At 46.1% G+C, this 14,016-nt stretch overlaps 1 protein-coding gene across 1 annotated transcript in view; it reads left to right on the forward strand.

Moving 5' to 3' along the window:
* Positions 1-12,078, forward strand: part of LOC143288634 (clathrin heavy chain 1-like) — a 40,964-nt gene extending 28,886 nt beyond the window's left edge. The window contains exons 26-33 of the mRNA XM_076597294.1: positions 1,119-1,275; positions 1,787-1,905; positions 2,461-2,610; positions 3,095-3,226; positions 4,039-4,320; positions 5,470-5,691; positions 6,082-6,157; positions 6,853-12,078. Of these exons, the coding sequence (XP_076453409.1) occupies positions 1,119-1,275; positions 1,787-1,905; positions 2,461-2,610; positions 3,095-3,226; positions 4,039-4,320; positions 5,470-5,691; positions 6,082-6,157; positions 6,853-7,052 (1,338 nt within the window). The 3' untranslated portion in view covers positions 7,053-12,078. The remainder of the gene's footprint in view (positions 1-1,118; positions 1,276-1,786; positions 1,906-2,460; positions 2,611-3,094; positions 3,227-4,038; positions 4,321-5,469; positions 5,692-6,081; positions 6,158-6,852) is intronic.
* Positions 12,079-14,016: the final 1,938 nt, after the last annotated feature.

Consider the following 14,016-nt stretch of genomic DNA (forward strand, 5'->3'; position numbering starts at 1 on the left):
TGTGTTGTGCAGGTGTGTTTTGTGATCAGTGTGTGTTGTGCAGGTGTGTTTTGTGACCAGTGTGTGTTGTGCAGGTGTGTTTTGTGACCAGTGTGTGTTGTGCAGGTGTGTTTTGTGATCAGTGTGTGTTGTGCAGGTGAGTTTTGTGACCAGTATGTGTTGTGTAGGTGTGTGTTTTGTGACCAGTGTGTGTTGTGTATGTTTTGTGACCAGTGTGTTGTGGTGGTGTGTTTTGTGCCCAGTGTGTGTGTTGTGCAGGTGTGTTTTGTGACCAGTGTGTGTTGTGCAGGTGTGTTTTGTGACCAGTGTGAGTTGTGTGTGTTTTGTGACCAGTGTGTGTGTTGTGGTGGTGTGTTTTGTGCCCAGTGTGTGTGTTGTGCAGGTGTGTTTTGTGACCAGTGTGTGTTGTGCAGGTGTGTTTTGTGACCAGTGTGTGTGTTGTGCAGGTGTGTTTTGTGACCAGTGTGTGTTGTGGAGGTGTGTTTTGTGACCAGTGTGTGTGTTGTGCAGGTGTGTTTTGTGACCAGTGTGTGTGTTGTGCAGGTGTGTTTTGTGACCAGTGTGTGTGTTGTGTGTGTTTTGTGACCAGTGTGTGTGTTGTGTGTGTTTTGTGACCAGTGTGTGTTGTGTGTGTTTTGTGACCAGTGTATGTGTTGTGTGTGTTTTGTGACCAGTGTGTGTGTTGTGGTGGTGTGTTTTGTGCCCAGTGTTGTGCAGGTGTGTTTTGTGACCAGTGTGTGTTGTGCAGGTGTGTTTTGTGCCCAGTGTGTGTGTTGTGCAGGTGTGTTTTGTGACCAGTGTGTGTGTGTTATGTATATATGTTTTTTGACCAGTGTTTGTTGTTGAGGTGTGTTTTATAACCAGTGTGTGTGTGTTGTGCAGGTGTGTTTTGTGACCAGTGTGTGTGTGTTGTGCAGGTGTGTTTTGCGACCAGCATGTGTGTGTGTGTGTGTTGTGCAGGTGTGTTTTGTGACCAGCATGTGTGTGTGTGTTGTGCAGGTGTGTTTTGTGACCAGCATGTGTGTGTGTGTTGTGCAGGTGTGTTTTGTGACCAGCATGTGTGTGTGTGTTGTGCAGGTGTGTTTTGTGACCAGCATGTGTGTGTGTGTGTTGTGCAGGTGTGTTTTGCCTGTGTGGACAACGAGGAGTTCCGTCTGGCCCAGATGTGTGGCCTGCACATTGTGGTGCACGCCGATGAGCTGGAGGAGCTCATCAACTACTACCAGTATCGCGGATACTTTGAGGAACTGATAGCACTGCTAGAGGCAGCTTTAGGTCAGTGTGTGCATGTGTGTGTGTGAGTGCGTGTATGTATGTGTGTGTGAGTGCGTGCATGTGTGTGTGTGTGTGTTTATGCTAGAACGTGGAGATAAGTATCATTTTATTTTTTAAGCGATTAAAAAAAAAAAAAAATTATTTTTCAATGAATACTGAAGTAAATATCTAGATTTTTCTGCAGAAAAAATTCCATACATTAGCACCAATAGTAAATCTTTCCTCACAAATTTTTTCTGAGATTGATTCTAAATTCTTTTTTTTTTTTTTCAATGGTGATTTTTGGTAGGGCTTACAGTTATATTAAGATGAAAGTGTTCTGCATGTTAGTTTGTATGTGTGTGGAGGGTGGAAGGTAAGTGTGTATGTGCAGTGTGTGTGTGTGTGTGCAGAGCGTGTGCAGTGTATGTGTGTGTGCGCGATGTGTGTGTGTGTGCGGTGTATGTGTGTGTACAGTGTATCAGTGTGTGTGTGCAGTATGTGTGTTAACGGAGGTGTGTACTGTGGGCAGGTCTGGAGCGTGCCCACATGGGGATGTTCACGGAGCTGGCCATCCTGTACTCCAAGTACAAGCCAGAGAAGATGAGAGAACACCTGGAGCTCTTCTGGTCCAGAGTCAACATTCCTAAGGTGATCTCACCTCCTCTCCCCCCACCCACCTCAGCTTCTCTCTCTCTTTCTCTCTGTCTCTCTCTGTCTCTCTTTCTCTGTCTCTCTCTGTCTCTCACTTCTTTCCTTCCCTATTTTTTCATGCATTTAATTCTTTGTGGTGTGACGTTGATACTTTTGACTGAAAAAGTGCACCCTCTTGACAGAATTTTGCAAGTTAATGTCAATAAATTGTCTGTGTCAAGGGTCCCTTTACTTCTCCTGTTTGCCTTTGTTTTTACCTCATGTTCTGCCGTCCACCCCCCTTTCCTTTCTTTGTTATTTAATTTTCTTTGGGGGCGAGTGAGGAGGTGGGGGGAGGGGGGTTACTGTCATTCTTTTCTTCTGTCTACCCTTTGTTTCTGTCCATTGCCCATGTTCTCTCTCTGCTGATCAACCTTTGACTTTTTTTTTTCAGGTGATATGTCCCAACGCATACCTGTATGTGGAGAAAGTGTCTATGTGGTAGTGATTTTGGAGTTGGCATGTCTGTGGAGAAAGCGTACCTGTGTGTGACGGTAAAGGTATATGTGACAGGTGCTGAGAGCTGCTGAGTCTGCCCACCTGTGGCCTGAGCTGGTGTTCCTGTATGACAAGTATGAGGAATACGACAACGCCATCCTCACCATCATGACACACCCCACCGAGGCCTGGCGTGAGAGCCAGTTCAAGGACATCATCACCAAGGTCAGTTTACTCTCACGGCTTCTGATAAGTTAATACGTTGGGGGTCCCTGAGACTCTTTTACCATATTTCTAGGGGTCCCAGACTACCTTCAGAGGGTCACTCTCACACTCCAATCGGTGGTGCTACACTCATAAGGCAGGCGTACCTTCTTGTCATAATTGTCCATGTTTCAAGGCCAAGAAGTGGCCAAGGGAACAACTCTTCTTTGTCGTAGACAGTCCTACGGTCAGACTGAAGCTGTAACTTACGATTGTCACTCTTTTTATGTTCTCATTCTAGATGATGATGATGAAAGGCATTGAATTACATACAATACAGTACACCTTTATTAATCCAATTGGAAATTATATGTGCTTTCGATCAGTCTCTCAGACCGAAGATACATACGTGTAATTGTGGTGTGTTACCACAGGTGTATAGCATAGAGTATATAGCATGATGAAAGGCATTCAGTCATATATCTGTTGGTGTGTGTTTACACAGGTAGCCAACATTGAGCTGTACTACAAAGCCATTCAGTTCTACCTGGACTTCCGACCCATGCTGCTGAATGACCTGCTGTTGGTGCTGACCCCTCGTCTGGACCACACCCGCTCCGTCAACTTCTTCCTCAAGGTCAGTCCGCCCTGGCTTAGGGGTGTGTGTATATGTGCGTGCTTGCATGTGTGTGTGTGTGGGCGTGTGTTTGTGCGAGTGTGTGTGTATGTTTGCATGCTTCATTAGGTATGTGTATGATTGCCAGCATGTGTAAGAACCAGTGTGCATCCGACAAATGATCAACTTTGTACTGACTGTAGTTCTGTTTGTTCAATACTGCATGTATTGATGGAGTTACAAGCAAAATCAATGTAACTGCAACTCATATTGCTGTAAAAAAGGATGACCTTTCCCTGTCATTCAGTAGTTAGAAATCTGTAAGCGGACGTAATCTGCTAGTGGACTGTCTGCATGGAATATGTTGGATGAACAAAAAAAAAAACAAAAAAAAGAAACTTACTAAAGAAAAGGTTTGCAGACTGTCAGATACCCTGGTCTTCTGTCAGTGGATAGTTTAGGACTTAATGCTGGACGTCTCGCCTTCAAGTTCTGTTCCGTAGATCATGGCTGGTTATTTTTCAGAAAAGTTTGTTTTCCCTGGTTTCTTGAACCTGTTTGCACGGAGCTGCTGAAACCTGCTTTCTGTCTTTTTTTTTTTTTTCTCTCTCTCTCTCTCTGTCAAAAGTGTTTCCCCCATAGTTGTTCCAGGTTGTCAGCGGTGCTGAAGCCATCTCAGGGCTTGACTGATGTGTTGGGTTGGTCAGGCCTCTGTTTCCTCCCCCCCCCCCCCCCCGCACCCCCCATTCCCCCTAAAGCAGATGTGGTACAGCATATGGATCAGTCCGCACACTTTGATGCCTGTAACTGAAGGCCGTTGTGGTTGATTTCAGACCAACCAGGTGCCCCTGGTGAAGCCATACCTGAGGTCGGTGCAGAAGAACAACAACAAAGCCATCAATGAAGCCCTCAACAACCTGTTCATCGAGGAGGAGGACTACCAGAGTCTGCGTGCCTCCATCGACGCCTATGACAACTTCGACAACATCGCTCTGGCCCAGCGCCTGGAGAAGCATGAGCTGATTGAGTTCCGGCGCATCGCCGCCTACCTGTACAAGGGCAACAACCGCTGGAAGCAGTCGGTGGACCTGTGCAAGAAAGACAAGCTGTTCAAGGTAAGCATTTGGAGTTGTAGGTTTTTTTTTTAAAAAGAATTTATTTATTTATTTATTATTTAATCAAGTTTCTTTCACCAGAATTAAGAACATTTTTTGTTTTCTATATTTCAGTAATGATAGGGGGTAATGGAGATGCACTGCTGGGGTGTTTTTTTTTTAAGGTTTTGGACAACTTGACTACCTTGTATTCTAATGATATATCATCCTGGTTTCAACCAGGCTGAGAGATACAGACACCTGCAGTGGTGGTCAGGAGGAAATTGGAGTATCACTCCCACAGTCTCATCCATGAAGGGGATGACCCTCAAGTGTGTGGTCCCAGTCTTCCCATCTGAACCTATAGCACACTCAGCCCTGGTCAGGAGCCAGCCATGGGATGAAAAAAATACACATCTGATTGGGATCGAACCCGCATCTTCCCAGCTGTCAGTCTGTGATAGTAACCACTTGACCATGGCGGGTGTGTTTATCATGGTGTTCACATTGTGGTGCTGAGAGGGGGGCCAACATGGACAGAACCATTCACTTGCTCCTTTCTTTATGATTTCACTGTTTCTCTCTTGTCCTTGTTCTCTTGCCTTGCTTTACATTTCTGTCTCTCTTTACATCTATCTTTCACATTGTGACATGTTTTGGCTGGCAGTGGTTGATCTGTTTAATATTCACTGTCTATATATTGTCAGAAATGTGGAGAAAAAGTGTCAGAATGGTTAAGACACTTGTCTGCCAATACAGCATCCTAGTCATTCAGATGAGATGGTAAACCAAGGTTCAGTGTACATCACATGCTTAGTGCACTGAAAAAGAATCCATGACAACATAAGCGGTCGACCTCTGGGAAAATTCAGTGGAGAAATCCACTTTGATGGGAATACAAATATATATGTATGATAGTCATGTCCGGCTATGACCATCGGAACAGCAGAGGAGGCAGCTGCTGTCCTAACTATCTGGGCTAGAATTTGATCATGGTGGAAAATGTCTTGCCCAATACATATGCATGCACTCCAGGCCTGACTAAGCTGATCGGTTTGTGCTGCTTTCAGACATCTGCCTAGCAGATGTGGTGCATTGTATATGGATTTGTCAGAACACCTTGATGCCTCCTTGAGAAATGGTGAAAGTTGGTGGTTGTGGTGTGAACAGGACGCCATGACCTACGCCGGGGAGTCACGGCAGGTGGAGATAGCTGAAGACCTGATTGAGTGGTTCCTGGACAGCAACAACCACGAGTGTTTCGCCGCCTGCCTCTTCCAGTGCTACGACCTGCTGCGCCCTGACGTCATCCTGGAGCTGGCCTGGAGGCACAACATCATGGACTTTGCCATGCCCTACATGATCCAGGTCATGAGGGAGTACATCACCAAGGTGAGTACTGTCACAACTTAGCTTTGTTGCTGCTCTGGGTGTGGCATATATTGTTTTTTTTTTTTTTTTGGGGGGGGGGGGGGTATATTTTTTGTTGTCGTTGTGTTCCTTGATGGCATTCAGAAATCATTCACTCTTGTTTGGTGATGTAAGTAGGAACCAGAAAGCGTTTTGCCAGTGCTGAGAGGTAATGCATTGTGATTGTGATGTGTTTTATCTCAGGTGTTTGTTTGACAATAGAAAAATGTATGTATGTTTCATCTTGTGTAGCGGGTAAAGCAATGTGGTATCAGTGCTCTGTGTGTTGAACAGGTGGACAAGTATGTATGTTTCATCTTGTGTGACGGGTAAAACAATGTGGTATCAATGTTCTGTGTGGGTGTTGAACAGGTGGACAAGTTGGAACAGTCTGAAGCGGTGAGAAGTGAAGAAGAGCAGAAGGCAGAGGAACAGCCCATTGTTCTGGGTGAGTAGCTATGTTGATGTGTTAGATAAGAGACCTGAGTACTGAATTCCAGTGGTGTCAGATTGTGATTCACTCAGTGATTGTGGTATTGTCATGATTTTGTTTTCTGTGGTGCTCTTTTCGTTCAAGAGGAATGTGGCAGAATGGTTAAGACGCTTATCTGTCAATACAGAGTCTGTGAGTGTCTGGGTTCAAATCCTGCTCTTGCCCTTTCTCCCAAGTTTGACTGGAAAATCAAAGTGTGTGTCTTGTCATTCGGATAAGACGATAAACCCAGGTCCCATGTGCAGCATACACTTGACGCACTGAAAAAGAACCCATGGCTATGAGTGTTGTTCTCTGGCAAAATTCTGTCAAAGAAATCTACTCTGATAGGAACACAAATATGTAAGTGTGCACTCTAGGCCTGACTGAACGTGTTGGGTTATGCTGCTGGTTAGGCATCTGCGTAGCAGATGTGGTTCAGCGCATGTGGATTTGTCCGAATGTAGTGATGCCTCCTTGAGAAACTGAAACTTTGTTTCTGGGTCTTCTCTCACTTTCTGTATGGTGCACTGTAAGTGACAGTGATGATGATAATGGATGGTGTGTGTGGTGTGTTCAGTCCTGATATGACCCTGTGTAGTGGGCAACAAACGACACCTGTATTGTGTGTCAGTGTGAGTGACATGAATGGTGTGTTGTGCTGTGTTCAGGAGAGCCCCAGCTGATGCTGACGGCAGGCCCAGCCAGCATGCCCCCCATGGGTAGGGTGTCCCCACAGCCAGGCTACGCTGCCGCTCCCGGCTACGGTGCCATGCCCCCAGCTGGCATGCCCCCTGCTGGGATGCCCGCCGCTGGGATGCCCCCTGTGGGTATGCAGGGGGGCATGCCTGCCTATGGCTACAGCATGTAAAAGATCCCTTCCTTGACGCCCCTCCTTCCTGCACTGGGAGGCACTGACAGGTTTGCAGACATGGGACAAGTGGTGGACACCAGTTCAGGTGTGCAGACAGGAAGCGGTACAGGTGGGAAGTGATGTCCAAGTCAGCCACCCAGAGGGAGACCACCTGGTCCAGGGGGAGGGCGTGCTCTGCTGCCGGCCGTTCAGTCGCAGGTGGTGGAAAAGGGAGTAGTGGGTGATGGTGAAGCTCACTGGAACAAAAAAAATGCTCTCTTCGTGTTGGGATTTGCAGCAATACAAAAAAATGTATGAGATAAAACGTACCAAATGTGTGAACATGGATACACAACACCATGTCTATGTCTTTGCCGGTTCTGTGTGTGCAGCAGGCCTGTTGTTTGTGCTGGCCTCTGTGTGTGTGTGTGTGTGTGTGTACTGGAAGTGACAGTGGTCCTATGTATGTGAAAGGATGCGTGACTGTAGGTTTCATGGCGTACTTCTGTTCTCTACATTTCCTCTGCTCTGTGTCTGTGTTGAATGTGTAGTACTGAGTGTCTGATAGGATAGACGTTAGGTGTGTGTACCACCAGAAATGTGGAGTCTGACAGTAGCTGCGTGTAACGAAGTTGATAGTTGACAGTTACAGGTAAACTTTTTGACATGCCTTTTGAAAATAATCTGGTAGCGGCATTGTTTTTGGAATAGACTAGTCTTGTCTCAATTTTCTTCAAGTCTAGGACTGATGTAGAGAGATGAGAGCGTGTGTGTTTGTGCTATGTGTGTGTGTTTTTTGTGTATTTGTATGGGACGACATGTATTTGACTTTAATTTGTGTATATGTGTGTGTGAGAGGGATGTGATGTGTTGGTGATGGCTGACAGGCTGGTGACTGTGTGTTACTGTTGCTGTAGGAATGTGATGTAATGAGGCAAAGTGGAAACCACATTCCTGACCAGTCTTGCTATGTGCCCCTGTTTGTTAGTGGGCTCTTCTCTGTGCTACTACCCTGTTCGGTTTTTGGTCAGTTGTTGATTCCTTATGCATCTGTAGGTGTACATATCTGCTCCTTCATCTAGGCTACCCTTGTGATGAGTCGCCATTTTTGTGTGGGGTTTTGTTTTTTGTTCACAATTTTTGTGTAGGGTGGTCTTAGGTATGTGTATGTGTGTTTGTGTGGATACGTGTGTGTGTGCATTCAAGTTTTGCTACCCAGGTTCAGTTTGTGTGTGTGGGTATGTATGTGTGTGCATTGGGCAAGACTGTGTTCTACTTGTGTTAAAGCTGGGTTGGCCGTGTAGTGGGTTATCTTCATGTGTATCTAAATGTATGTGGTAACTTGTAATATAGCCCCTTAGATGTGGCAGTGTGTTCACATGTGTGCAGCACATAATAGACGATTTCCTTACCATGTAGCCCCAAGTTGCACCTGTATTTGGTGTAGTGTGTGATTGCACAAAGTTGGGTCAGGGGCTGTCAGCACAGGTGTGCCGTGTCCTGTTGGGCCCCTTCATGGGGTGGCTGTGGCAGGCAACAGTGAGCACAATGCTGTTATCACCACTTGTGCTTGTTAGACAGCGCTGCCTTCTTCTTTTTTCTACTGCACTTTTTCCATTTAGCTTGCTTGTACTGTGCATGCTTTTTTCTGCAACAAAGCTTGAACTGTTGGCCAGGTATGACTAGTGTTGTGAGTACCGTTTAAACATGTCTGACATCTTTTCCTTTTCAAAGGTATCACATATGTACCACTCCTTGTGTGAGAATGTTTGTCAGCTGTTCATGAAAACGTTGTGTGCAATGCGTTTCTGCTGACGTTTGGATGGTAAGTCTGTGGACGTCTACTGTCAGTGGTGTGGTGTGAGTTGTTGGTGGGCCCGACACACATCATCCTCTATTTGTTGTCAGGTTTCCTAGGGTCACAGTGTAAGTTTTTCTCTATGGTGTTCATGTTGTTGAGAGACTGGTCAGCCCCATTAACCATTTCATGGCTGTGCCCTCAGTATGTAGGTCATGTTCATTTGTGGCCTCTGATACATGTCTGTCCTTCATGTGTTGGTTCACTATTTAAAGTAAGAAGCTGGATTAATGCCATGACCCATAGGTTATTGATCACAATCATGACATGGTCATTGTCAAGACAGACATGGAGATATCAGTCATCAGCCACAATCATGATCTGTTCATGGCCAAGACAGACACAGCTGTTACCAGTAATTTGCCTCAATCATGATATTTTCATTGTCAAGACAGACATGGCTGTTATCAGTAATCAGACACAATCATATGTTCATTGTCAAGATGAACATGGTTATTTTAGAAATCAGCCACCATGATGATCTCTTCATTATCAAGATGAACATGGTCATATAAGAACCAGCCATAATCACTCTCTGTTAATTGTCAAGATGAACATGGCTATACACAAAACAGGTATTGGCCATAATCATTATTTGTTACTTGTCCAGATGAGCTATATAAGAAACAGCTACAGTCGTGATGTGTTAGTGTTAATTGTCAGGATGCAGTGGGGGTGGTGATGTGTGACCCCCAAGACCGGAGGGAGGTGGTGGTTGTGCTTGCTGCAGCGCTTTGTCTTTCATTTTCCTGGTTTCCCTTTCTTCTGTTCAGTCTGTGCTGATGTCTGTGGTGATGTCTTTCAGTGTGTGGACGGCCTGTCCGTCGGTGTGGCATAGTGTGTGTGTGTTGACGTGTGTGTGTTGTGGTGTCCTTTACTTTGCTGCTTTCCCTTTGGTTGGCATGGTGTGTGCCACTGTCACTGCTTCGGCTTGACAGGTTTCTGCACTGGCATTGCTTTGATCAGAACACTTTCTACATAAACACTTCTTTCTTTTTTTATTTTTGATTTATATGTATTTTTTTTTTGTAACTGTCAACCAACCAAGTTGACATCCCTCTCTCCCTGTTCCCCTTAGGCTAAGGATAATGGTTTGTCTATGCAGTTGTCAGTGTCCACACGTCCCTTCTTTCAGTGAACACACAAGGCTTTTTTTTTCTTTCTTTTTTTTTTTTTTTTTAACCTGACTGAGCTTCTGTGTGCTGAGACGGGAAGAGGTTGCCGGCATTGTTGTGATCATTTCTTTCTCTCTTTGATGATCATTAGGTTTTTATCCTGTTGGGATTGACCATCAGTAGGTTGGTATCTGTTGAAAGATACTGGGAGACTATGTGTAGATGTGGTGTGTGGGACATGTTCTGTGATGCATTGTGTTGCCATGTGTTGTCAACTTCAGTTTGGAATGAGAGAGAGGGACGTGGGGACGGATGACTGCACTAAGCGGCTGTGTGTCTTGCACAAAGGAGAGGCAACCTGCTGATCTCTGTGCAAAGACACACACTGACTGCGCACACAGGTGTGTGTGAGTGGGCGGGTATCGTGTTTGTGGTTTGCCTTGCAAAAGACCGGTTAGTTGCCAGGTGTTGTGAAAGAGAATAATCGTCCATGATGTTGATTTGTGTTGGAATGTGTGTTGATAATGTTTCATTCTGATCAGTTTGTGTTTGAATGTCTGTTGTAAGTTTAATTCTTGATTTGCGTTTGAATGTGTGTTGATAATGTTAAATTCTGTCTGTTGTGTGACTTAAACAAATTATGTTGATTTTCTCCTTGATTGTGTTTCATTGATTTTTATGGATAATTTGTGACAAAAAAAAAAAGCATTGTGTTTGTTTTACGAGAAGACTGAGGAGTTCATGGCAGAATTATGTTGATTTTATGGGTGACAGTATGGCATAAGATTATGTTGATTTTACAAGTCCTTTTTGATGGAGGCAGGGGGAGGGAAGAGGAGTTGGAGGTGGGGAAAGAACAATTTAGTTCAGTCAGCCAGAACATGCAAGCACTCCCTGTGCAGGGGACTGTCTTTGTGGAGGGAGTGCAGTCAGTATTTTCAGAACTCCTCCTCCTGAAGATTGTTTTAATGTTTTAAGAGAGAGATCCAGTTACCTGGTGGATCTTGTGGCAGTCGGGCTTTATGGTGGGGAACATCTTGCTGACCACAAGACAGAACGTAAGGACACATCTCCACACACTCCTGCCTCTGTGTCATGAAAGCACAACAGGAAGTTATCGAATAGTGGAGGGGGTTTAGAGCAGGCGTGGAACCAACCATGCCTAAAGGACTTCGGGAGAGAGCTACCAACTGAATTTTCTTCCAGCGAGTTTTAGAGGCATGAATGTGAGCTTCATCGTAATTTGTGGCCGGGTTGGAGTTGGGTGAAAACTTTGTGCAAGGAGGAAGGGGTGGGGGTTTGTTGAGAAAGTGAGGCCATCCAACATCGTAGGCTGTCGCTCTGTAGGAAGTGTTTGTGTTGAGTGTTGTCATCTAACGTCTGTCTGTTCTCACTGGAGGGGAGGGCTAGGGGGCTAACCCCTGTGGACTTCACTCTTCAGAGGAGTGTATGTGTGTGTGTATGTACTTTGGGAAAGGCCTGTGTGTGTGTGTTGATGCTGTAGGGACTCCCTCAGAAGAGTTGTCAGGTAGTGGATGGTAACTGTACCGCAGGTGTCCTGACCAGGAAAGAGGGGATGTGCACAGAAACACAGGTGTGATTTTGATGGATCAAGCATGTCGGCATCATATTTGGGTGGGGGGGGGAAGTGACTCAGGTGTTACTGTACTGATGGTTCAGGTGTGTCTGTACTACGACACAAGGTGTGATGTATTGATCGTTTAGATGTATTGCTACATTGTATTCAGTGACAACACAGGAAAAGATGTATTGATTGGTATTTGATCATGCGTGTTAGTACTTTTTGTGTACAGCGACAAAGGATTGGTGTGTTGATTGACGTGTCAGAACATTGTGTGTGACTGGAGGCACAAAATAACGTCCTGATGATTGGTCATAGCATGTACCAGGGCACAGTATGCACTGTAGCATGGGGAGTACCAGTTGTTGTATGACGTGTCACTTGCCAGCATTACAGGGGTGAGAGTGTTGTCGCTTCACTCCGGCTGGCTCCCATCGGGAGTAGTCCTGCCTGTTAGATCACCATCAGTAAAGTTGGTCAACTCTTTGACTCCTCCTGACTTGTCTGCTCCGTGTGTGGTGTGTGCAGGGAGACAGGGATATGTGTGTGTGTGGTGTGTGCAGGGAGAGAGGGGTATGTGTGTGTATGGTGTGTGCAGGGAGAGAGGGGTATGTGTGTGTGTGGTGTGTATGGAGAGATGGGTATGTGTGGTTAGTGTAGGGAGAGAGGGGTATGTGTGTGTGGTGTGTGTGTGGAGAGAGGGGTATGTGTGTGTGTGGTGTGTGTAGGGAGAGAGGGGTATGTGTGTGTATGTGTGTGGAGAGATGGGTATGTGTGTGTGTGGTGTGTGTAGGGAGAGAGGGGTGTGTGTGTTTGGTGTGTGTGTGTGGAGAGGGGTATGGAGAGATGTGTGTGTGTGGTGTGTGTGTGTGGAGAGAGGGGTATGTGTGTGTGGTGTGTGTATGTGTGTGGAGAGATGGGTATGTGTGTGTGTGGTGTGTGTAGGGAGAGAGGGGTGTGTGTGTGTGTGTGGAGAGAGGGGTGTGTGGTGTGTGTAGGGAGAGAGGGGTATGGAGAGATGTGTGTGTGTGGTTGTGTGTGTGGAGAGAGGGGTATGTGTGTGTGGTGTGTGTGTGGAGAGATGGGTATGTGTGTGGTGTGTGTGTGTGGAGAGAGGGGTATGTGTGTGTACGGTGTGTGTGGGGAGAGAGGGGTATGTGTGTGTGGAGAGGGGGGTATGTGTGTGTGTTAGCGTGTGGTGCGTTTATGTGTACAGAGTGTGTGTATGTGATGTACAGTGTTTGTGTGTTTCTGTAATGTGTGTGTGTGTGTGTTATATGAGATAAGATAAGGAGTATTGCCCAAGACATGAATGGAATACACAATATCTTGTATTGTTAACACAGTTTTATTCAAACATTTTATGAAACACCAAACACGAAGTATCTGTGTCCCCAATTGGTGACAGATAGCAGTGTGAGCTACACTCTCTCTCTCTCTCTCTCACACTCGCAAACATTTGCAACACATTTACCAGCCCACATGCAAACGCGCGTCTCACCTGCACACACATTACATACACAGCACTCATGCACACACAAACGCACACACATGCACACACACACACACCTTACACACAAGCCTGCTGGTTTGAAGAAACTGACCGAACAGAATCATCAATATAATGATGTTGGTTGTATAAAGGAAGAAGAAGATCCAGAGACATTTCGATACATGTGAACTTCAAAATACACCGTCAAACCTAAAATACAGAAAAACTGCACGACGATCCTCAGAAATAGAGAGAGAGAGAAGGGACAGCACTGTTGTCGCAAATAAGCCAAGAGCAGACAACACACAGCCCACTTCCACTTGTGTCTGTGGGCCGGTGTGATGTGTGCGGAAAGCATTTCCGGATTGCTGGGTAACTGGTCACATTTGGGAAAGGAAGGAGGCAGAGGGGTGCGGGTTAGGGTCAACGCTTAGAGTACAGGACGGAAGGGAGAACGAAGTTTAAAAAAAAAAAGGGGTGGGGGGGTGGGGGTGGGGGGTGGCAAGGGGGGCTTCATCGACCCTCTCTTCTCATCTGTGTCTCACAGTCTCAAGGCCAGACTAGCGTGTGTAAGCCACATTACATGCAGCCGGTTCAGGCAGCTACCCCGTCGCCCCCCTGTCCCCCCACTCCTCCCAACACACACTTGTGCACATGCACACACACACTGACACACATACACACATGCATGCTTGCACGCCGCGCACGCACACCGACACTACGACACGCATGCTCACATACACGGCGCCGGCGGGCAGACATGCATCAGTGCACACACACACACACACACACACACATACATGCATGCATGCTCACATACAAACAGATAAGCACGCGCGCGCGCGCGCACACACACACACACCGGCACTGACACACACACACACATACACACACACACAGACGCACGTACTTTCATGATCTGATACACCCAGACA

Source organism: Babylonia areolata, chromosome 12, assembly GCF_041734735.1.
Source record: "Babylonia areolata isolate BAREFJ2019XMU chromosome 12, ASM4173473v1, whole genome shotgun sequence".
NCBI lineage: Eukaryota > Metazoa > Mollusca > Gastropoda > Neogastropoda > Buccinidae > Babylonia > Babylonia areolata.